Here is a 25,768-nt window from a genome sequence, read left to right on the forward strand (position 1 = left end):
GGACTTCTTACGTATAGGATCCAGGGCATTGAGGTGACTGTCATGGCCACTGTGGCAGGTTTGGGTGCAGCAGCGGTCCCAGGAATCTGGAGGCACAATGAGAGTTTGGGCACAATCATAGCAGTGAACCAGGCTTGCCACCAATGGCTGTAGCCACTGGGACCAAATAGCTCTGTGTTCTGTAGCAGACTATGGTCCCCAACTTCTCCTGGCTGAGCAATAACCCAGCAGGCTAGATAGAGAGGCTCCATGGGCCATATGTTGGACAGCCCTGTTCTACATTATTATTTAAATCTGTGTAAAAACTTATGTAGGATTTTCTTTCTGTAATTATTATTTGAAGGGATATGTCTGCTTATTTGCAGTGAATCAAACATTATCAGCATCTGGAATAATGGGAAAGGTATTCCAGTTGTCGAGCACAAAGTGGAAAAGGTGTATGTTCCTGCTTTAATCTTTGGGCAGCTGTTAACATCTAGCAACTATGATGATGAAGAAAAAAAAGTAACAGGCAAGAACCATATCTACTTTAATGGACAAAACCAAAGCACATTAATAATTTTATAAGTAGTCTTTTTTCCCTTTATTGAACTATCATGAGAAATAACCGTTTAGGGACTTTCTAGTTGCTGTTTGCAGATTTTTCTATGTTGGTGTAAAATTTAGTGAGAACAAACTTTGAGCTCTGTGGGGTTTTTACCATAGTACAAATCCAATTTAAACACTGTTATTACTGAAAGGAACTAATGATACCTGTAGTTGTCCCTTTAGTATTACCCTGCCAAGTAATATCCTGAATATTATTTATTACATTTTCTCTTAATTTCAGTGTTATTTGCTACAAACAAAAATTTCACATGTAATATATTACATAAATTTAATCTGAAATTTTAGTTTTGTATATGTATACAACTATTAATAACATGTCCAAAACGGCAAAATATAAGGAAAAAGTCAGTGAATTGGATAACACAGTAATTGGGTGATGTTTTTGCAATTAAACATATTTAACCTAGTGCAAGGGAGAAATTTAGCTCAATTTTTGTGTTTTGCCATACTACAGTATGACAGTTTTGCACAACTGGAAGTTCCTTGAAAAATGACAAAATGACACCTAAGAATGGATTAATATAGATATTGCTAATCAGATTTAAGTTGCATTGTCAAACTTTTTATGAGAAACTTATTTATATCTAGCCCGGTGGTTTTAAGTCTTTACTTTTTTGAAGATTAAATTAAACTGTGATTCAGTATGACAAATTTTACATTCATAATCGGCATTAATTGATGCCCTTCCATACCAGGTTGTGAAGTGTAAGAAAAGATTTAAAATAACAAAACACTCCCAATTTATGGAGTAGTAGTTAAGCAATTTATTTTTTGCTCATTTGTAGGGAGCCCATGAATAGTCCTCAGTGCAAATAACATGTATTAATTACTGTTCTGTGTATTTAGATACATAAGAATAGGTAGAGTAGCGACAGTGTAGCAGCCATAATGTAACATATGCCACTCTGTGGGGGGGAAAAAAATTGAAAATTCACTGAACTAAAGGTCCATAGTGGTCCAGCTTCAACAGGCAGAATGGAATGGAGTTTGATTCAACTCCAGAACAGTCTTTAGTTGCATGGTTATGGCACTCTCCTGCAAGTCTAGAAGGGGATATACCCTTGGTCTTGCAATTTGAGAGTGAGTGCTCTAATCACTATGATGTAACATTTTTAGGAGGGGGTGTTCCTCTTACAGCCAAGTCCTAAAACAAAAGAGGTAAGTTGGGCCTTTGTTGAAGTAAAATATTCCTGTATCAGAAGCAGGAGTTTTCACCAAGAGAGATCTGTAAAGAGTCACATCATTTGTAAATATAATAATAAAAACAATTTAAGTTTAAAAAAGCTTTGCATATTTTTTTCTTGTTCCAGGTGGTCGTAATGGTTATGGTGCAAAACTTTGTAACATATTCAGTACAAAGTTTACAGTTGAAACTGCTTGCAAAGAATACAAGCACAGCTTTAAACAGGTATTGAAGTCGCCTCTAATTTTTTTTTCTGTGCTGCATAATTATTAAACATTAGCAGTAGGAATTATGTAGGCCAAGTTTTATTTTAGAAAAATACTACCAGTACATTTTGGAATATTTGAGAATTTTCTCAAATAACAGATGCACATTTTCTTCTTGCTAGTCTTAAATGACTAATTTGAGTAAAAACACACCTCCCCCCCCCCAAAAAAAAAAAAAAAAAGAAAGAAAAAGAGTCCAGAGATTGGAAATAAACTTGGTTTTAGTCATAGAATTAATGTAATCATAAAAATATAGTGGATATCAAGTTTAAAAGTTTTGTAGCTACAGTATAATGTATCTGTGAGTCTTAAGCCCATGGCAGATGTTCATTTTAAGGCATGATGGGATCTAATCCACAATCACAAAATTCTGCCTCCTGCCATGTAACACACACATGACAGGACACATGATTTTGGGATTGGAGATTAGATCTTAATCATGACTTCATAGTTTCATAGTTTCTAGGGTCGGAAGGGACCTGAGCAGATCATCTAGTCTGACCCCCTGCCATGGCAGGAAAGAATACTGGGGTCAAATGACCCCAGCAAGATGTTCATCTAACCTCCTCTTAAACACCCCCAGGGTAGGAGCCTGCACCACTTCTCTTGGAAGCTGGTTCCAGACCCTAGCCGCCCTGACCGTGAAGTAGCGCCTCCTGATATCTAACCTAAACCTACCCTCTGCCAGCTTGTGACCGTTATTCCTGGTCACTCCTGGTAGTGCTTGGGGGAACAGTGACTTCCCCAGTGCCTGCTGATCCCCCCCTGACAAGTTTTATAACAGGCCACTAGATCCCCCCTCAGCCTTCTCTTTTGGAGGCTGAACAGGTTTAGGTCCCATAGCCTCTCTTTGTAGGGCCTGCCCTGTTGTCCCCTGATCATACAAGTGGCCCTCCTCTGGACCCTCTCCATGCTGTCGACATCCCTCTTGAAGTATGGTGCCCAGAACTGGACGCAATACTCCAGCTGTGGCCTGACCAGTGCCGCATAGAGGGGGAGGATCACCTCCTTGGACCTGCTCGAGATGCATCTGTGGATGCATGCCAAGGTGTGGTTGGCCTTCCTGACTGCATCCCACACTGTCGGCCCACGTTCATCTTGGAGTCAATGATGACCCCCAGATCCCTTTCTGCCTCTGTGCTGACAAGAGGGGAGTTCCCTAACCTGTAGGTATGGTGCCATTTATTCTTCCCGAGGTGCATCACCTTGCACTTGTCTGTGTTGAAACCCATCTTATTCTCGTCCACCCACCCTTGTAACCTGTTGAGGTCTGATTGTAGCCTGTTGCATCCTTCCAGTGTGCCCACGTCCCCCCACATCTTAGTGTCATCAGCAAATTTGAACAGGGTGCTTTTTACCCCCCGTCCAAATCACTGATGAAGATGTTGAACAGTGCAGGCCTGAGGACCGAGCCCTGCGGAACCCCACTGCCCGCGTCCTTCCAGGTTGAGAAGGACCCATCCACTACCACCCTCCGGGTGCGGCCCTCCAGCCAGTTGGCGACCCATTTGACTGTGTGGGTGTCTACACCACAGCCCCCCAGTTTCTTAATGAGAACGGGGTGAGAGACAGTGTCAAAAGCCTTCCGGAAGTCCAGGAAGATTATATCCACTGCTACCCCTGCATCTTACTTGCCAGTTCAGGGGAATCCGGCCTTCCCCTACACCAGTTGAAATCTGGGTGCCCACAACCAGCTGATAACAGATTTTTATATGTTCTGGTGCACAGGGACCCTGGGATCAAGCTGCAGTGCACAGGGACCCCATGCACTGGGACTTGTAAAATTGCTCAGCCCGATCCCAGTGTCCCCATGCAATAGGACCTGTAAACACTGTTTGTTCTGCCTAGCTAGGCAGTACATAGGACTTTTGTTCATTCCCAGGCACAGGGACCCTGGGATTACAAGTTCTGGGATCCAGGGGCTGTCTGTTTCCCTAGCTCGATTAGGTATGAGATAGCTGTGTCCTGGACCCTAGGGCTGCCCCATGGCCAGCCCCAGCTGGCCGCACTTTCATTTTAAGGTGTTATACAAACAAACCACAAAGTTGTTGTACATTACACATGGAATAACTTTGTGGCTTATTGTACTGTATTATCACACCTTAAGTTTACTTCAGCATATTGTGAGGTTACAGTTTAAGATATGATTAGCCTGTTAATTACATTTTAAATGTAACCTGCATTAGGGCCTTAGTATCTTAATTATTGTCTTGTTCCTTATGCATAAATCTAAATAAAATCTTGAACAATCATATGAAACAATTTTAGGGGGTATGTTTCTTATTAATTTTCTCACCTTCAGCATGGACAGGTGACCATTTTACCAAAAACAGCAAACCAGATTGCCTGTTGCATCTCAGCATACCAGCCAAGGACTGAATAAGCATGTAAAATTAATCTACTATCTCACTCTTAGAGGTGGTCACATTGATGTAGGCTGAGGCACTTTGGTAGGGTACTGTGTGGTATTTTTCACTAATTGTGCTTTTACTTCTCTCTGTCTCTCTGGATTAGCGATGATGCTTCTGTTTTCAGTTATATCAATATAGCACTATCATAAATGAGAAATGCTTTCTAAAGCATGCTTTATCATTCTTTTAGTATTTTATATTGTCTGGTGAACTGCTAATAATACAAATTCGTGCTTGCATAAGTGTACATTTCTAAAAAGTATGTTTTATTATTTGCATACTGTAGTCAGCTTCATGTTTGGGTGTTTTCAAGAAAAGCATTGTGAGAGAACTGCCCAAATTAACTTATTTTTCTGCTGACTCCTGTCAGATGAGAACATGAAGAATTATGCAGCTTAGATTGTTCTTAGAAAGCATGACTTTTCTGCATAATTTCATTTCCTCTTCTGTGGGCTTTCTGGAAAGTGGTTTATTCTGAATTTTGGGGTGGGTTGTGGAGAAGTCTGAGGTGAAGTACATGGCTTTTCATTCTGTAGGTAATGTAATTTTAGCATATCTGGAAACAAACAAAGGATGCTATGTTTGTAATTTTTATTCTAGAATTGGGTAGCCTGTAGTTAACATCTAAAACTTCTTGTTTTCTAAGACGTGGATGAACAATATGATGAAAACCTCTGATCCCAAAATTAAGCACTTCGATGGAGATGATTACACATGCATTACATTCCAACCAGACCTGTCTAAATTCAAGATGGAAAAGCTTGACAAGGATACTGTGGCTCTCATGACAAGAAGAGCTTATGATTTGGCTGGGTCATGCAAAGGAGTCAAAGTTTTACTTAATGGGAAGAAATTACCTGTAAGAATTTTATTTAAAGTATTTTAAATGAATAGCATACATAGCTGGAAAGACAGTAATTGCTGCTTTTTAAAAAACCTGTAGGTGAATGGATTCCGCAGTTATGTAGATCTTTATGTAAAGGACAAGTTGGATGAAACTGGAGTTGCACTCAAAGTTATTCATGAAGTTGCAAATGAACGATGGGATGTGTGCCTCACTTTAAGTGAGAAAGGGTTTCAGCAAATCAGCTTTGTAAATAGCATAGCGACTACAAAGGTGAGCAATTTTATCTGTTTTAAATGACTGAAAGGGGTAAAATCATATGCTAGCTATACTTAACTGTATGTTAATAAAAAGATATCTTGTGAACATTAAAAAGGTGAGCTAATTCTATCATGAGAAATAGTCTGCAGGGTCAGTGAATTATATTTGAATACCTTCGTGGTGGTACTATATTTTTAATGCATTTTAAAACTTATTTTAAAATAATATTTGTAGTCATTAACTGTGATGCAAATACAAATGCACAAGGATGTAAAGTGAATGGAAACTATTATGTAGCTAAACTATCTTTATATCTCCTTTTTAAAAACAACATACTGGTTAAGCCATTCTTAGTTTCCCCAAGTGATTTAATTAAGACATTTCCTGAAAGACTAAGGGAAAGGGATTTTAATCATACAGTTTAAAAAAGTCTTTGGTCATGTTTATAGTAGATAATTCAACAAGAGATCTTGCCAGTGATCCTTACTGATGTGATAGGAATAATGGGCTCCCCCTCTAGACAAGCCTCTGCTGGTGTTGTTCATTTTTTACCACATGGGCAAGGGACAGAAATTACACACAAACCGGTTTAAGTGATCAGAAAGTGATTGAAATCTGTAACACAGCAGAAGTTCAGTGCACATAAAACACTTTCCAAATGGCTGAAATCAGATAAACTTGGATGGATGTAGCATCAGACTTAACTGATTCAGGTTAAATCAGTTTATTGACTTCTGTTCCAGATCCTTTCCAGATTCAAGTTAACTCACAGTCCCCCAGCATCCTGGGATGCTTTGTACCTCCCCCACAAATCCTGCATCTCGCAGGATGGGTAGGTTAGCTTTGGCCCAAGCTGTCAGCTCCAACTGAGCAAGGAGGCATGCTCTAGCAGCACCCCCCAGCTTCTGGTCTGGGCCACTGCAGGCATGTGGCTGCATTTCCAGAATCAAAAGTGAATGTCTGTTCATTTGCTTATTGATTCAATCTGTGTAGTTTAGACTAACCTGTGAAGGTGGAATCAGCCCAGCCTTGGGCTCTTTGACTGTCTGTACTTAGCCATGGTGTGCAACGCTACTACTGTCAATTTAGTTGAACCAGTGATTTGAATAGTAGTCATAATTTTTTAAAAATAACCTAGTATAGATCAGCTTGTGTGGTTTTTTTTTTTTTTGTACAGCTCTGATATCAATGCCTAACTAACTTTTGTCAGAGGCATAGAAAAGCAGACCTAGTATTTTATCATGTTTTAAATTAAAAGAAGTAGAATCTTTTATTTTTTTAATGCAACATAAAGCCTTTTTATGAAACATAAAGAAGAGTTTACAGCTCTCACTTTAAAAAGTCCTTTATAGTTATATTTTGATATTAACATTATAAAAAAGTCAATGTAGGGGAACGCCTATCTAAAACTGATTTCACATACTGTATACATAAAATGTCTAATACAAAATTTGAAATGCAGGTCTGGAAAAAACAGACAGTAGTAACTAAGTTAATGTACTACATGTATTTCCTCAGAAAGGTCTAAGAATGATTTCTTTGGATCAGTTTTCACCTCTTATTTGTGCTACAAGTGTCTGTTATCAGAAATTCTTTGACAATTCAAAAAAAAAGTACTGTGCATTCTTCACAGGTAAGTGTTGTAATTTCTAGTTTTTCCCACTCTCCCGATCCATGCCTTATGTGTGTGACTGGATGTGGAATGTTCGGAGCCGGTGAATCACCTCACCAGCAATTGATGTGCAACTACCCACTGATGAGACATAATGGCTAGTAACTAACTGCGTCAACTGCCTGTTCCCTTTTATCTGCTGACAGGTGAGGAGTTAATTTCATCTGTTTTTGGTCATATGTCTCTTGGTTTGCCAAAATACTTTCATTTTTTTTATTATTATTTTTTTAGAAATTTTTTACCCAATGGTGACTTTAAAAACTCACTGTTGGATCCAAAACAAATATTGTTTAGGTAGTGCCCTGAGCCACATATAGAGATATATTTTTTAAATTTGTTGCTTTAACTATTTATGGTCCCCCAGATCTGCAGCAGAAGAATACCTTCTGCAACAGAATTCTGTTTCAGAATCTAAGATTTCATTTAAAAGAATGTTTCTAGCTATTATGGTTGTGTTTGCAACTGTTCAAATGGCAGTCGCGTGTAAATTGAGCATTTTCATCCTGATTTCTCAAATAGCTTCAAACAATACCTGTAATAAAGAGATGAATTGTTTCATTCATTTCAGTTATTAACTGTAAAGTTTAATGACTGAATATATCAATATTGTTAACAGTATCACTGGTAATCATTGTAGTAGAAACATTCAGCTAATGTGGATGTAGTGGCAGATGATGTTTGGTCCAAGGGGTCAGCTGTAAGCTGTCAATATTTGTTGGAGTTGATAATGAGGAATACAGAATTCTCCCCAAATATAAAATTTCTCTACAACCCCACCCACAATGAAGAGGAAGCGAGAAGTATTACAGCTTTCTAAATATCAGAAGTCCTAATTGTTATCCAACCATTTGCCCAGATTTAGCACACTGAAGACTGGAAATGTAGGATCAAATTAAAATACATCTAATAGGAAAAACAAAATAGGCATGTTATAAAAAATGTGTTTACATATCTCCTTCAGTTAAAACTTCCTCTTTACAATTCATGTTAACAAGCGATATCATTTCAATTTGCTGCACATTATGGGTCTTTCCCTGTAATTTAGTTCCAGCTTGCCACACAACTCTGGGGACAGTTGATTGTTAATGTTACTATTAGCATGCCATGTAGGAACCAACAAACAGCTTCCTAGTGAAGCTTTTTGTTGTTTTCACTTTTAGTAAGGGCATTCTTGGAGCCCTGAGGCTCCTAGTGTGTGTGTGTTGGGAGAATGGTGGTGGGGGAAGGGTAAAATTAGAACATTCACCTTTCTAGGAAAGAAAATTATGTATTGCAATTTTCTATTGCAATTTTTTTCACAAGGTGGTAGTTGTTATAAGTTACCCATCCACAACCCTTTAAAACTGACAGATCATTTTAGGTCTGTCTTACCAACTTTGATTAAAAGTGTCACAGTTGGGGCAGTTAACAGGCTGTTATGCCTCTGTAGTAGGTAAGTATGCCACCTACTGGTGAGATGGTTTAAAGGCTCCTTACTTTGAGCTTGGAACATCCCTCACTTAAATGTGCACACTAGGAATGGACCCAAGAGTGGGGAACTATGGTAAATTACTATCTTCTGAGACCTATAATTGCAGGTAAGTAGTTATAATAGTGTTATATCAAAATTTAATAAATTTGCCAGCTAATAAAAGTGGTAAAAATAAGACTTTAAATCGAGATGTAAACACTTGAAATAATTTTTAATAAGTATTTTGATAAAGTCTTAATGTTAGCAATGTGATGAGTAAAGCTATAACAGTTTGTTTAAATATTTTAATTGCTCTTCTGATTGTTTTTATGAATATTTTAATATAGCAACTGACTTTTTAAAAAATAGTCTTTTTATTACAAACAGAAAAAAGGAATTATATAATGAAAGGAGGGTAAGTACTGGGGGGCAGGTGCTGGGGGGAATACAGGCAGCAAGGAGTTGTAGGGGCTAGAGAAGCAAGTTGCCAGGTAAGGGGGGAAGGCTGCTTGCCCTGTGGCCAGTGCTTTCCCCCACCACATGTGGGGAAGAGCAAAAGATAACCCTCCAATAATTGCATTCTGTATATGGAAAATTACAATCTAATTACTGGTGGGTATTAAATTCAAAGTTGTATTGGATTTGGGTAAATACAGTTGTCTTACCATTCCAGAGTGTAATCTCCTTAATCTCCTGAGTCGTACAGTATTCTATATAGACTCCCTGCTTTAATTTTCACCTCTTACTCTTTATGCTCTCATGTTCTTTTCATTGTTTCTTTTCTTACGTTTTCACTGTGTTTTCTGCATGTCTTATTACTTGACTTAAACAATCCTTTTCTTCTTGTCCATCAAATACTCACTATCTACTCATTTTATCTGTTAAAAACAGTTTTTTTACTAGGTTTTTTAATTGTTCAGTGTCTGTCAGACTGTAAACTCCAGAGTAGCAACTATGATTTATTCTGCATTTCTTAAAGCCCTGTGTTTATATTTAGGTCCACAATTAAAGTGACTCTCCAGACAAGAGGTTAGTTTAAGACAAGGCTATATAAACTCATTGGGGTTGGCAGGCCAGATCCAGGGCTTCTTGTGACCCAGGTGACCTGCCACTGGTGGCAGTGGCATTAATCCCTGCATGCTGACTGTGCTGACACTATGGCTTGGGTGTTAATTTACCTTGACTACCTGAGTTGCTATGTTGGTGCAAGGGTTAACAGTGCCACTGCTCTCTCAACCACTGCCAACAGTCCCAGAGGAGATCTTGACTTAGAAATTTGACAGTAGGGCAACTAGCATCCAGGGGTTAACACCATTGCTGCTGCTTAACCCAAAAATTCTGCAGCAGGGTGAGTGACATAAGCATTAACTCCCCAGGTGTTGGCCATGCCAACTACAAGTCTGGCTGCATGGGCTAGTTCCAGAGATTGGCTCTTCCCCTTCACGAAAGCCCTGTGGGCTGAATAACTTGCTTCCATGTGCTCTGGCCTTTGGGCTCTGTGTTTAACACTTTGGGGACAAAAGTATGAGAACATTTTATATGATGGCTCCTATGAATCTGCTTGGACCCACTAGATCAGTTCCTGTGCATGACTGGCCTAAAATGCTGTGCACAAAATTCTGGTCTGGAGGAAAATTATTCAGCTCCCTTGTGACAGCCGATATGAGTGTGGTGGGCTCCAAGCCCAGAAAAAAATCTCAGTTTTGGAGGGCTGATTGTTTTTAGGGGTGGGAAAGGTGCATGTGATATATAAGTAAATAATAGGGGTGCACCAGTAGAGATTTTTGGGGCCAATACTGATAGCTGATTTTAAGGAGTCATATTGCCAATACCGAACTGGTTTCAGATTCAGTTGTGTAGAGCTGGTAATCTGTGGTGGTGGATGGGGAAGGGAAGGGAAAGGGGTGTGGGGTGATCAAGGCCCCTGCAGTGAGGGAGGAAGTCAGGCTGGGTCTGGGGTAGGTACTGCCAGGGCAGGTGTGGGACAGTGCCACAGCTTGTCCAGGGGGCGGGGGGAGTGGAGGGGGTCTCCCGCTGCTGTGCGCACCCTGGGAGGACACGGTATGGGGGAAGGATGTGCCCCTGGATCTGCGTGAGAGGGGCATGGGCAGGCTGCAGCTATGGGCTGGAGCCAGGGCTGTGCTGGGCTCTTCTCGGTGCGTGGAGGCTGCGGGGCTGTGCAGTGCCACAGTTGCATGCTCCACAACCTCCATGCACTGTGAAGAGCCCGGAGCAGCCCCAGCCCACCCTGCGTAGATCCAGGGGCATAAGGCCCCCCATGCCCTCCTGGGATGTGCACAGTAGCAGGAGCCGTTCCTCGGATGAGCCACAGCTCCGTCCCGTGCCTGCACCGCCCTGGCTGGGCAGCACCTGCCCGAGACCCAGCTCAACTGCCTCCCTCACCGTGGGGACCTTGATCTGCACCCCACACCAGCCCTCCCCCCTCCCCCTTCCACAACACCAGATTTACCAGCTGCACACAGTACCAGGCTGTGCTTCTCACTGCCTGCGTGCTGTGCATTTTATTGGCCAAATTATTGGCCACATCAGGCCGATTTCTGATACATAGTTTCATAGTTTGTAGGGTCAGAAAGGACCTGAGCAGATCATCAAGTCTGACCCCCTGCCAAAGAAACCACCCCAGCAAGGTGTTCATCTAGCCTCCTCTTAAAGACCCCCAGGGTAGGAGCCAGCACCACTTCTCGTGGAAGTTGGTTCCAGATCCTAGCTGCCCTGCCCATGAAATAGCGCCTCCTGATATCTAGCCTAAATCTACCCTCTACCAGCTTGTGACCGTTATTCCTAGTCACTCCTGGTAGTGCTCAGGGGAACAGGGACTCTCCCAATGCTTGCTGGTCCCCTCTGACTAGTTTAAGTGGCCACTAGATCCCCCTTCAGCTTTCTCTTGTGGAGGTTCAGGCCCTGTAGCCTCTCCTCGTAGGGCCTGCCCTGCTGCCCCTGATCATGTGAGCGGCCCTCGTCTGGACTCTCTCCATGTTGTCCACATCCCTCTTGAAGTTCGGTGCCCAGAACAGGATGCAGTACTCTAGCTGCGGCCTGACCAGTGCCACATAGAGGGGGAAGATCACCTCCTTGGATGTACTTGAGATGCATCTGTGGATGCATGACAGGGTGTGGTTGGCCTTCCTGACCGCATCCCCACACTGCTGACTCATGTTCATTTTGGCATCAATGATGACTCCAAGTTCCTTTTCTGCCTCTGTACTGACAAGAAAGGAGTTCCCCAACCTGTAGGTGTGGTGCTGGTTCTTCCTCCCCAGGTGCATCACCTTGCACTTATCGGTGTTGAATCCCATCCTATTCTCATCCACCCACCACTGTAACCTGTTTAGGTCTGATTGCAGCCTATTCCTCCCTTCTAGCATACCCACATCCTCCCCACATCTTAGTGTCATCAGCAAATTTGAACAGGGTGCTTTTACCCCCTCATCCAAGTCACTGATGAAGATGTTGAACAGTGTGGGCCTGAGGACTGAGCCCTGCAGAACCCCACTGCCCACATCCCTCCAGGTCGAAAATGACCCATCCACTACCACTGTCTGGGTGTAGCCCTCCAGCCAGTTGGCGACCCATTTGACTGTGTAGGTGTCGACACCACAGTCCCCCAGTTTTTTAATGAGTATGGGGTGAGAGACAATGTCGAAGGCCTTCCAAAAGTCCAGAAAGACTATGTCCACTGCTACCCCTGCATCTAAGGATTTGGTGACCTGGTCGTAGAAGGCCACCAGGTTGGTCTGACAGGACCTGCCTCTAATGAATGCATGTTGGTTGCTCCTAAGCATAATCTCCCCTGCTGGCCCCTTGTGGACATGTGCCAGAATAATTCTCTCAAAAAGCTTGCCCAGGATCGATGTAAGACTAACTGGTCTATAGTTTCCCAGGTCCTCCTTCCTCCCCTTTTTGAAGATGGGAACCACATTGGCCCTCTTCCAGTCCTCTGGCACCACACCAGAGCACCACGAGTGTTCGTAAAGCGGTGCCAGGGGTCCCACAATGACCTCAGCTAATTCCCTCAGTTCTCTGGGGTGGAGATCATCCGGACCAGCTGATTTGAATACATCCAGTCCCTCCAGAAGTTCCCTAACTAGTTCCTCACTAATCCTTGGTCTAGGTGTGCCTCCCCTGCGGTTTAAGGGGGCCCCAGAGAGGTGGGGTGGCTGTTCCGGCCCCTGCCCAGGAAAATGGAGGCAAAGAAATGGTTAAATGTGTTAGCTTTGTCGTCTGATGTGATGACCAAATTTCCTAGCGTGTCCTGCAGGGGCCCCATGTTACCCAGAACCTTCTCTTTGCCCCCTATGTATTTAAAAAAGACTTCTTGTTGTCCTTGATCTGGGAAGCTGGTCCCAGTTCCATCTCTGCCTTGGCCTTCCTGACTGCCCCCCTGCATCCCTGAGCAGCCGCAGTATAATCCTCCCTGGTGATGGCCCCTCCCTTCCATTGGGTGTTCACTTTCCTTTTAGCTAGGAGACATTCCCAGATGCTGTTGGTGAGCCATGGGGGCTTTTGCGCCCTCCTGCCCCCTTTTATCCATGTTGGGATTACCCTTTGGGCTTGGAGGATCGTCTCCTTAAGGAACAACCACTCTTCTTGGACACCTGGCTCCCCTCCCCTCTGGGACCTCAGTGCTTCCCCGACTATTCTCCTTAGCTCATTGAAGTCCGCCCTCCTGAAATCTAGGGCTGCTGCCTTGCTGTAGGCCTTTGCCGTCTTGCGCTGGATGGTGAATTCCAGCAGGCGATGATCGCTGTCGCCCAGGTGGTTGAGTACCCGCAGCCCCCTCACCAGGTCGTCACCGGTGGCCAACACCAGGTCCAACAAGGCATCTCCCCTGGTGGGGCTGTGCACCTCCTGGGTTAGATGGAGGTCCTGCATTCTGGCTAGGAACCTACGTGAGCGGTCAGACCTGACTGACTGCTCTTCCCAGCAGATGTCTGGAAAGTTCAGGTCACCCATGATGACCACGTCCTTTGACCTAACTACCTCTGTGAGTTGACTTAAGAATTCCTGGTCTAGCTCTTCCCCTTGGTTGGGTGGTCTGTAGTAGACCCCCACCATTAAATCTCTTTCCCCTCGACTGCCTTGTATTCTAACCCAGAGCACTTCAGAGTGCCTCTCCTCTGATTCTTTGCTAATTGACGAGGATGTGTATTCCTTCTTAATGTAGAGCGCCACGCCCCCACCTTTCCTCCCTGTCCTATCCCTCCTGTACAGCCTGTAGCCCTTGATATTCACCACACAGTCATGTATTGGATCCCACCACATTTCAGTGAGCCCCACTATGTCTGGGTTGGTGTCAGCTAGCAGGAGGGTAAGTTCCTCTTGCTTGTTTTCCATACTACGAGCTTTTGTGTAGAGGCATTTGAGGCCTTCTGAGAAAATGTGCACTACCCCCCTACTTTCAGCATTACCCTGAATACAGTCAGTTTTCTTTATAGTGGTGCCGATCCAATATCAGACCAATATGCACTTCTAGCAAATAAGGTATGTGTAGCTCTTTAAAAATGGGTTAGAACAACCGGATGAGACCAATGGTCTATCTATTCCAGTATCTTGTCTCTGAAATTGCCAGAAGTGGATGCTATACAGGGAGAGCATTGAACTGAATGTCTCTAGAGTAATTTATCTCCTATGCAATACCTCCTTGGCATTTACCATTTATTGGGTTAGAGATGCTAAAGGAAACATCTCCAACCATTCTGTTTAGTAGGCATTAGTAGATCGATCATCCATGAATTTATGCAGCCCTTTTTGAAGGGACTGCCTCCTCCACCTTCTGTTGCAATGAATTCTATAAGTTAACTACACCTTGTGTAAAATAGTACTTTCTCTTGTTAGTTTTAAACCTGTCTCCTACTGATCTCAGCAGATACCCCCTAATTTCAGTATTTTGGGACTTGATGAATAACAGTTCCCTGTTCATTTGGTCCATTCCCTTCATGATTTTACAGACCTGTGTCATATCCTGCCTTTAAGCCTTTTCCTGCCAAACTGAAGAGTCGTAGCCATTTTAGTCTTTCCTGGTATGAGGCCCCTGACCATTTTGATTGCCCTTCTAATTCTGCTGTGTTCTTTTTGAGATGGGACTAGAGCTGCACACAGTATTCAAGATGTGGGCTCACCATGGATTTGTATAATGGCACATAATAGTTTCTGTTTTGTTTTCAGTTCCCTTCTTAATGATGCCTGACATATTTTATCGGCTTTTTTGGTTGCCACTGCACTCTGAGCTGCCATTTTTTTGAAGAACTGTCTTGTCTCTGAGTTGTGACAGCTAATTTAACCCAGCATTGTATATGTATAGTTGAGGTTATTTCTCTCCAAATGCATTACGCATACTTATAAAAAAATAATCAGTACACACTATTAGCAATATTGCTAGTTCTAAATAATGATATAAGCTAGCTTTTGGGATTATAGCTGACTTCATGTGAAGCAGTGTCATCTACTGGACTGAGAGGCAATAATTTTTATAAGATCTAAAAAGCTTCTGTCTATTCCTCTCTATGCACTCATGAAGTGCATGGCATGGCATTATAAAATAAATGGATTATTCTGATCTGCTGTGTTCAGGGAATGATATATGGATCCTATCAAACTACTGACTGTTAAACTTTATGCATCCAAATGGCACTTGACAGTTATGAAACTCCATGTTTTTAGATGATGATCCTATTCCACATGCAGTCTGAATGCATGAAGATCCACTTGCTTGTTGAGCATGTGCAATGCTGTGCACACTGGTGTAAGTCCTGAAATTGTAGTAAGGAAAAACCTATGGCTAGCAGGTGTTAGATGGTGGACAGGGAAGCATCTCTGGGTGTTAGCCGAGTATAAAAGGTATTTTCCCAGGAAACAGGAGACCTGGGTTCTAGGCTTCCGCAGAGAAAGTTTGAACTGGTATCTCTCCAGTTGTCCAGCACCAAAGATTAGGCATTATTTGTGTCTTTCTCCAGCGCTCATTAAAGTTGGTTCCTTAAGCAGTCAAGCAAAGGAGGAGACATTATGAGGCTAGGAGGAAGATAACAGGCCAAAAAGCCTGCATGGCTCAGTGAGATGGGTGCTGCTTTAAAAGGAAGTAGGGCCTAGGTTCTAGCCTGTACCCTTGTTTCCACTGGGGCAGAAACCTCGCTATTCCTTGCCATCCATTTTATTGAATTAATATTAAATGCAAGAGGCAAGAGCTCAGTGTCATGAGGAGGGCCTCTCTTTCCTACAGTTTCTTTACTTATGGTCAGATATCTGTACATCAGTCATAGAACAATAGGACTGAAATACTTCAGGGGATCACCTAGTCACCTTGATTAGCTCAAGGCAGGATCATCCCCGTGTTTGTCTAACTGCTCTTGAAGATGTCAGGGGTGGAGACTCTACAATTTCTCTAGTAATTAGTTCTAGTGCTTAGTACAGAATGGAGCCATGTATGTGCCTGCCCAGAGGACAGCCTACTGAGTGTACTTGCTACCTATGTGGACACTTGCTTGTCCATGCTATGCATGTAATAGGATCAGAAAGTTTGTGTAAGTGCCAAAAATAGTAGTTACATGGTTGGGTAAATGTAATTTGGGAACATAAAGTAAAATAGGATTTTGCCCCGACTATTTGCTTAGATAATAGTTTTTTCTTACCTGTGATATTTTTCTAATAGAGAAGATCAATTTATACTGCCTTACTTTTGGTGGCAGTTTTTTTTTTTTAATTCTTGTTGTGTATTTTGGATATATTTGATACTTGTTAGGCTTTCCTTTGTGTACCTTATCTGCTTCACCCCAGGCAGTCTTTCTTAGGGTGATAGTTCTGTTGTTTTGTTTTTTCCTTCCCAGCCTTGCATCTCATGTGAAATGCCTTTGTCCTTGACTTAATTCCTAGTGAGCATCTCTCATTTTACACTTGTAGCTTTAAGTATTTTAACAGTTTGAGCTGGAGAAGATAAATGAATCTTCAGGGAAACTTCTATACGTGTGGGTATGGGATCTAGTGGGGGCCAGAGCAGCAGCATACAGGGAGTACATCCTAGTGCTGGGAGTGCTTCCAGCACTGCTGAGTGCTGTGCACACTGGGAGCCCTGTCAGGAATTGTCAGGGTCTGTGGATTCCATCCCCGAGAATTCTCCTTGCCTTTTCCTCCAGTGGAGACGGGTAGAGTGCCTGGCACTGAGAGCAGGTCCTGGTGGCTGGATACCTAGTAAGATATTCTTCAGCCTACCAGCTCCACCCAGCTCTCTGCCTTCCTCCCCCATGGGGCCATGGGAGACCAGAGCACTGCAGGATTATTGAGGATTTATGGGTACCCTCTCCCCATCTAGATGTAACAAAAATGAAACACTGAAAAATAGTACTACATTAAAGAGGCACTATGTTGGAGTGTTTCAGTCACTTTTAGAATGTTTCAAAGGGCTTCTATATGTGTAGTGTTAATTGTGACAGGTATTGCTTAAGGGCAGCTGTAGCTCTTGAGCAGTGGTAGGGAGAATTGGTAATCTTCTCCAGTTCATCCTGTATTATGTTGTCAAAATGTGTTTTGGTTCCTCTGGTGCTGCTACAGTCCTCCTGTACATTCATATAAAGCAGAAGGAAAAGACTTTGTTCCAAATTAGCAGCATACTAATAGTACTCACCATTCCCTCAGGAGTGTTTTGTAAGTATACCTCTGAAAAACAGAGAGATCTTGCATAGGTGGAGGAATGAATATTTGATGGCTGATATAAATCTGAGGACATGCTCAGGCCATCTTGTATGAACCAAATTCCTAGAATGGGAAGGGAAGGAAGGAAATCTGTAGGAGCAGGGAGTAAGGGGAGGGACCCATGTGTGCAGTTTTTTGTGATATGGCGATGAGCTTGGTTGTCCCCATCAGGCACAGATCCATATTGGAAACTATATTGCATTTTACGTTTTATTCCGGAGCTTGAGATCTGGGCTTCTAAATCTTCCAGGTATACTAGGGATGGTACATATGCTACTGTCTTCCATGAACACTTGTTTACTTTTATGGTGTACCCCTACACAGTGATTGCAACGGAAGATCTTTTTTTTGGCTCATATCTCACCTGTGCATTTGATAGGTGGTGACTAAAATATATAGCATAATAAGAAAAGCTAATTTTCCTAACGTTATAATACTGTAATAAACATTCTTGAATGAGTGGAAGTGTACGGATGTACTCTATATTTATATTTAAATTGAGTAACCAAAATAGAATAATTTCATAAAAATATTTTTCTTTTTTTCTCATTAAGGGTGGTAGGCATGTTGATTACGTGGTGGATCAGATTGTTGGGAAATTGATAGAAGTGGTAAAGAAAAAGAATAAAGCTGGAGTTTCAGTAAAACCGTTTCAGGCAAGTTCTTTTATACATATTACATGCCGACGTGGAAAAAAGTTGTGGTCAGCAGTTTTGATAAGTGAATCTATTTGTTTTCAACAGGTGAAGAATCATATATGGGTTTTTGTTAATTGCCTAATTGAAAATCCATCATTTGATTCCCAAACAAAAGAAAACATGACACTTCAGCCTAAAAGTTTTGGGTCCAAATGTCAGCTATCAGAGAAATTTTTTAAAGCAGTAAGTATTGCACATTTCTTTTCATTATAGGAACATAGAAATTAGTGTATTGGGTGAGCTTACATGTGCTCCCACAGAGTACTAGATAAATTGGGCTATGCAGTCTGAATTATGTGACTTTTGTGGCAAACATTACAAATTAAAAACTTTATAAACATTACAGAGGTCTTCTGACATTTTTCTAGTCCAACTATTGAGGTTATTGGGCTGCATTGCAGCCTTTGTTCTGGGTTTCTGGGTTTCATCATTTCCATGGCCAACAGTTTGCAGATTTGATAGTACTTATGCTGGTAAGGTGGATCTTGTTGTAGAATAAAGATAGGCATTTACAACCATTAATATTAAAATAATGTTGTGAGATAAAGCATATTATTTTTTCTACTTTGTCCTTTGGTATCTTTGTTATAGTCTCTCTCTGAAACATTTATGGAAAAAAACTTGTAGAAGAACTTTTCTTGTTTTCTGTGAATCATGGCAACTTACTATGTTGCTTCTCAAAAAAATAGCATATGCACAGGCATATGTAAGCTGATACAACACAACTGTTATGTGTGCATGATTCTGTGCGCAGCAGAACCATTCCAGCTTTAACCATGCTTCATTCAGGGTCAAAACTTATGCTACATAAGCCTTGCAATTTCAGCAGGTTCATGCAGACTGACAGTTACAGTGGAACAGCTAATGTGTGCTCCTGAGCTGCAACTCCCTCTCAGCTTTTAAAGCAGCTAAAATGTATTTTTGTCCACAGCTTACTTTGAAAGTATGGATGTGTGTTTCAATATGGATGGTTTGAGAATCACCATTTTAAGCAACTGCATTAGTGAAAATGAAAACTTCATTTATCTGTGCCTCTGTACATTGGAAGGAAAATAGAATTGACTTAAATGTCAGCCTGAGTTCATTAAGCTGAGTCATGTTTAGTGCCAGTAACCTAAATGGAAATGAAGCAGCATGTGATGGCAGAGTTACAGCCTGTACTCTTACCAACAAACAACAGATTTAGACTAAAAAAGGAAGCAAGCTCCTTGGCTTAAAATGCTTCCATCCTATGAAACTAACGGGATTCTTCTTTCCTTATAGTACTTGGGGACGGCAGTATACCAAAATAATGATAGATTTTGTGCAACCTCCAGAATTGCCCTTCATTATGTCTTCCATTTCTGGCAAAGTTTTTGATTTATAGTGTTTATGTTCTTTATATCAAGTGTATTAAATGTGCAGTGAAATCTCTAGCCATTGAATTCTTTATGATTAGGGAATAGTAAAATGCCAAAAGCACGTGCTGTCTTGCTCCAGTGGGGATGGGATGGTGGGGCAGGTGGTAGGATTGTGTGCGTGCATGCATTCGTGCAAAATATTGGTACTACTTGCTGTATGGAGAAATGCATCTTATTGCTACAGACTTCCTAGACCGTAGTGGTGGTTGATTAGTTTAAGGTCAGATTCGCATTTATACTTGGGCCTTTTTGCCTCATTCTATTTCCATATAAATGGGCCTCTAAGATGGTTGTAAATGTAATTTGATTCCATTAGAGCACCCCTTTACACTGCCAGACAAGGGTAATGTGGCTGTAGTGTGAATGGAATCAAGTACCCAAAGTGTGCTCAGGACATAATAAAATAGTTTCTTATTTTAGAAGTTTTACCATAGACATCTGCCAAATAAAGTGCAGGCAAAGAAGTGAAATGGAAATAGAACAGATAGATAACAACTGTGATACAAAGGAAAAGAAAGGAGTATAGGTAGCTACAAGGTTGTTTGGGTGGTATTATTCCTTGAAGTTGTCTTGAGTCATGCTTTTTTAAGTTGGTGAAAGAATTTAAAAGTCATTGTTAGATTTTACTTTTCACATTTTATTTAATTATTTTAGTATCAGTGTTTGCAGATGTATTTCTGTTCTCATGTATAATTCTAATGTGTCATTTTTTTATAGGCTTCTAATTGTGGTATCATAGAAAGTATTCTGAACTGGGTCAAATTCAAGGCACAGACACAGCTGAACAAAAAATGTTCATCTGTGAAACACAGTAAAATCAAAGGCATTCCAAAGCTGGATGATGCTAATGATGCTGGTAAGAGCTAAGTATATGTTTATTTCCTCCAAGAACATTATTACTTTATAAATCGTTTATTACTGTTATTAATACTATTACTAGATGGCTAAATCTGTTGTCCACAAGTTCATATAGAGAATTTATCATTATGTTGAATTATTATTCAAAAAGCTTCATTACCTTTAAACAGACTTGCATATTTCCATCTTCCATATGGGAATTCTTAGTGGTCAGTGGAACTGAAGTTGTAAGTGTCAGCTAGGCATGCTCTTTAGGTTAAGGAGTTGATATATTTGACCAAAGGTCTATTTTTTATTTAAAGAGATATGGTGCTTTCCTTTTAGAAGTACATAACAATGTGTAATATCTTCAATATTTTGTGTAAGTGATTCTTTTTTAAATACATCACTGAATAGATATAATAATGATCCATTATGAATAGGTAATGACATTTAAGGCTGATGAGAAGGGTTTGTAATCTCTTTTCTGAAAATGTTCTGGTCATTATCTACAAAGACTTTAGTAAGAAATTATTCCTTCAATTGGAATTAGTGTCTTTTTAAGCAGGGATGAGATTAGAGGGAGAGAGCAATAATATAAATGAGGCACTGTTTGCACATAGATTTTTGGATGTTCCAAAAAATTAACAGTAGTTCCATTGACAATTAAATGACATCCCCCAGCTGACTCCTGGGTGTGCAGGAGTTTGCCCGTTAGGCAAAGTAGATGACTTGGAGGGTGTGGGTGTGTACTATGTGCACTGTAAGGCTGTTTTTACACTCATTGTTTTAGGAGAAATCAGACCTGCTCCTGAGCCATCTGCTGTGCCTACCTCACAGTTTCTGATATATCCAAGTGAGAATAAGTGTGTGGGACTTTGTTTTTTCATTTGTAAATACCGAATTGGGAAGCAAGCCCTGCAGATATGGCCAATGGTTTATAGCACTTTTCAGGACAGCTTCTTTTCCATCTTTACATAAGGTGATTTTGACCAAAACCATTTTGTATTATCCAAGTCCGCAGCTCTTCCTTGAGCAAATAAGTACTGTGATTTCTTTGAGTGCTTGTACACATATATAATCCACTGGTGCACTTGTTCCCAGTGTCTTCAAACTAGATGGCTATACCCGTTGGGTTCTATACCTGTTGGGTACTCATGCCTACAACTGAGACATAAAGCTTGGGATGCCTTGACTCCCTTTGTCTCTTCTTGACAGAATGGCTATGAGTTACAGGGTCTACTGACTCCTTTTCTCACTTTTTTTGCAGAGGTGTAAGAAGCAAGTTTTGTGTTCTGAGCAAAACCCTGCTGGAGAGCAGGAGAGGTGGGATGTGGGATTGGTCAGTCTTACCTGTCCCAGGGATTCAGTCCCTGGCTCCTGTTGCTGCCACTCTGTTTGCTCACCCTGTTTGTTGCTGTTGCTGCTGTAACAGTGGCATGGTGTCCCATCCTCGCTGCCTAATTGTTGCTGCTACAGTGGTATGGGGCTGCGGCTGTGGCATGTGCTTCTTGGGGAAGATGGGGGGGTTGTGCCCCCTCTAAAGCGACATCTTGCAGACTTCTGTAAGTCAATAGATATATCATAGCAGGGGTCGGCAAAATATGGCCCGTAGGTCAGATCTGGCCCACCAACTGATTGGGTTTGGCCTGTGGGTGGGTGCCCACTAATTCATTGCATCTGGCCTGCGGCTGCCCCTGCATCACTCTGCATGGGCTCCCACGTGGAACAGCCTGCTTTATACTCTCACCCATGCCCATCAGTGTCCCCAGCCCTGGCCAGCGTGCGCAGGTTTCTGATAGGTCTGCTTCTGGTATGGCTGCAGTTGTCCAGGTACTGCTCAGCTCCTCCTGCCTCCAGTGGGTCCTCTTCCTTCTCCTGCCCTGCTGTGCTGCTCTGGGCAGCAGGTAGCACAGGAAGGTGATGGTGGCTGTGGGGACATGTGCTAGGCACCACATGCCCAGCCAAGCATGGAAGAAACTACAGCCGGGAAGCTCCTGTCACAGCTCACAGGGCTCCAGCTTCAGCTCCTGGCTGTCTTCCACCCACTCTGCCTGCCTGACACAGCATGAGTGGCTGAGAATTTGAGTTTATGTAGTGTCCCCAGGATTGTTATTAACAGCAGGACTTGGCTAGAACCACATATCTAGTTAAATGGAAAATACTCTCAATTTGGGCTTTCTGCCTGCTGTTTCTATTCAGTGTACAGATATATTTTGAATATTGATAGACTTATACATTTGTATCTTTTCTATAAGGTCAGTAAAGGTACATCTTGCAGCCACTGATGCCAGTTGTCCTCCTGTCTCAGGACATCCTGTTTCTCCCATTGTGGTAGGAAGATTTCTAAAAGGTCTAATGAGGGCTTACTGACCCAAAAAGAAATCTTTTTCTTCCTGGGATGTTAATTTATTATTGGCAGTATATCAAGAGTAACCTTTAGAGCCATTAGCCTGAAGCACCCACATCTTAGTTTTTTCTAGTAGGAGTAAATATTGGTAAGTAGAATCTGTGGTGAACTTACCCATTCGTGGTGGTGATACCATCAGACTTGATGTGCTGCTGTAGGTAGGATGCCTCCTAAACTGGAAACAGCATAGCCGCCTCTAAGTGGTGCAGTGGGTGAGTTAATAAATACTGCTGTGTCACAGGGCTAACTAGCCAACCCAGAGGTGGCTCTCTACATTGCTTCTACTTCAGGTGGCAACCCACCTGGAGGAATGTTGCCATGGGGGGATAGTAAATTTGATAGCAACATGATCTAGTAGATAGCTACCAGTTTTAATGCCAAAACCTCTATAGGTAATCTTTTGTAAGAATAAGGTCTTATTCAGGCTTTGTTTGAGGTTTTTATTGAAATTCAACTTGGGAATTCCATCTTTACCTTATTTATGTGTAAGATACATGTAGGCATGACGGAGGTCTCCATAGGTTGGATGTTTTCAGACTGTCTTCTTTATATAAAGAGGAAAAAGCTTTGTAGATCTTTGCAGCTTACATACAAGGAATGAGAAGCCAGGCTAAGTTTGACCAAAGAATTCCAATTGGATCTTTGCCTACAGTAGCAAGTGAACTCCACTAGCAGAGATTTATTGCACATTTCATGAGGTCTCCAGTTACTTCAGTGGATTTTCTTTAATGATCTGCTCATAGATACCTATAAAGCCATAATTTGGTCTTAAGAATTCATATTCACCATTCATTTTCATCATTGAAAAATCCAGAACTTTGGAAGGTTGCTGTTTAAGGAGATTGAATTTCAGCTACTAAAGAAGTACTGCCCAGGAATCACTTACAGTGGAGTTTAAATGTGGACAAACAATCAAAGAAGAAACAGTTCCTTACTTGAACTGCATTTACCATACTCTTGAGATATATTCATACATACATATTTTACAACCCACCATCCATTCCTACTACACTGGATTCTAATATGACCCAGATTTTGGTAGTGAAGAAATTCAGAAAGTTCTGACTGACCCCACCCTTCATGCTCTTGATTGGATGCATGAGGGAGCTGCATTCCTTGCCCCATTAAGTACTAAGTGCAGCTTGAGTTTCCTGAGCACACATTGATAGTGGATAGTGGAATGCCTACATCTGCAGAATATCTTGTAAATAACAGAAGAAACTGTTACTCACATGAACAATAATTGTCAGAGAAATCCCTGAGAATGTAAGTGGAACACCAAACTTTGATCCAGTGTACTGCTGTTTGTGTGGTGATATGTTTCAGTCTGGATTGTATAGGAGGGCAGGAGCAATTAGGCTTTGTGGAGAATGAAATTATGTATGCAGATATGTGGAGGAGCAAATAACCTCATCTATAGATATATGTATGTATATAATTTGCAGACAGGCTGTGGAGCTGCACCCCCTGTTCTGCTACAGGAGATTTGGGCCACTTTCATTGCATCATCCTCCCTACTCCTCACCAGCCCATTTGGAACTGGTATTAGGGTTCTTTTATGATGTACGCAGGGTGGGTAGGCTGCTTCATTCCCACCATGTAGTTTAAAGTGATAAGGAGAGTTTTTCCTAGCTGGGCAAAATTTACGCTAAAATTAATTTATAATCTTGGTTGGGAGAAGAAGCTCGCAATGCAGTTACATCACATTTCTTATATGTGTTTTAAAAATCTTTCTGTTCTGATTTTCTTGTATTTCCTACCCCCATTCCAGGTGGTAAACATTCCTTGGACTGCACATTGATTTTAACAGAGGGAGACTCTGCCAAATCTTTAGCCGTCTCTGGCTTAGGTGTAATTGGACGAGACAGATATGGGGTATTCCCGCTCAGGGGTAAAATTCTCAATGTTCGTGAAGCTTCTCATAAGCAGGTAAGCAATACTGTATTCCTTCCCTTCCCCACCCCTGCTATCCTCCCTGTACTCAGGCTCAAAATTAGGAGAACAGCTTAAAAATCATGAGACTAAATTTTTTGGGGGGTGGGCTTTTATTTGTTTTAGAGTTTTGAAGCTTCACATTTTCTGCATTCCCTTCCCCCCACTTGTAAATATGAGGGCTACAAACATTTTTTTTAGCGAACCTTGAGAGTCTCACCTAAAGTAACTTCTGGAGCTGGAGTTTCCAAAACACACCATATATTGCTAACCTTGTGGTTAAAAAAAGCTGACAAGTTTGTGTAAGGAAGTATACTATCTAAATTTTAAATATATATTTTTAAATATGGTGATATATTTGTGTAGCTGAGAGAAAAAATAAAACCTGATGCCCTTGCCCATCCTTTGCTGAATCTTTGCTTTTTGTATAGATCATGGAAAATGCAGAAATCAACAACATTATCAAAATAGTTGGTTTGCAGTACAAGAAGAGCTATGAAGATCCAGAATCTCTAAAATCCTTGAGATATGGAAAAATTATGATCATGACTGATCAGGTTAGTTTGAAATTTACAAATTTTAATAATGTAATTTGTTATAAAGCATGATATTTTAAAGTCGATTTATCTACAGCTTTATAGGGACTTGTAGCCCAGTCCTATCCTGTCTCTGTAAGAAGACAACGCAGACCTATGCAGAGAAGGTCTTTACTGCACAAGACTCCTGTGACAGATTCCCATACAACAATTTACAGGTTTTCTTAAATATCAAGCAGATGTTTAAGTACTGCCCTCATATGAAAGAAACATTACTTTGGGAGGGATTACTCAAGTATATTTGAGAACACCTCTAACTATAGCATAGTACAAAACCCACGTTTTGAGGAGAATGACTCCTAAAGGCCTGAGGATTAGTAAAAAGAAGAGAAATGTTGGAGAAAAAAATTCAGCTATATAAAATGTACTTGATATGGTTGTAAAAGGAAATAGTTATAAAAAAGATGAGTGCCTTTTTTATTAGCAATAATACAAGCAAAAGCCTACAAATTTAAACCAAGCTATGTTCTGTTTTTGAAATTAACTAATGAGACTT

At 41.4% G+C, this 25,768-nt stretch overlaps 1 protein-coding gene across 5 annotated transcripts in view; it reads left to right on the forward strand.

Annotated features, from left to right (window-relative positions):
• The window catches only part of TOP2B (DNA topoisomerase II beta), an 86,951-nt gene that overhangs the window by 33,735 nt on the left and 27,448 nt on the right, over positions 1 to 25,768 (forward strand). For 4 of the 5 annotated variants that reach the window (XM_090046509.1, XM_090046507.1, XM_090046508.1 and 1 more), the window contains 9 exons: positions 366 to 511; positions 1,920 to 2,017; positions 5,116 to 5,328; positions 5,413 to 5,586; positions 17,954 to 18,055; positions 18,143 to 18,280; positions 20,215 to 20,353; positions 24,516 to 24,673; positions 25,108 to 25,233. In XM_090046509.1, coding sequence (XP_089902635.1) covers positions 366 to 511; positions 1,920 to 2,017; positions 5,116 to 5,328; positions 5,413 to 5,586; positions 17,954 to 18,055; positions 18,143 to 18,280; positions 20,215 to 20,353; positions 24,516 to 24,673; positions 25,108 to 25,233 — 1,294 coding nt within the window. The remainder of the gene's footprint in view (positions 1 to 365; positions 512 to 1,919; positions 2,018 to 5,115; positions 5,329 to 5,412; positions 5,587 to 17,953; positions 18,056 to 18,142; positions 18,281 to 20,214; positions 20,354 to 24,515; positions 24,674 to 25,107; positions 25,234 to 25,768) is intronic. The other variant, XM_090046511.1, reaches the window with a different exon arrangement.

Source organism: Crocodylus siamensis, chromosome 5, assembly GCF_052110815.1.
Source record: "Crocodylus siamensis isolate JL-2025a chromosome 5, ASM5211081v1, whole genome shotgun sequence".
NCBI lineage: Eukaryota > Metazoa > Chordata > Crocodylia > Crocodylidae > Crocodylus > Crocodylus siamensis.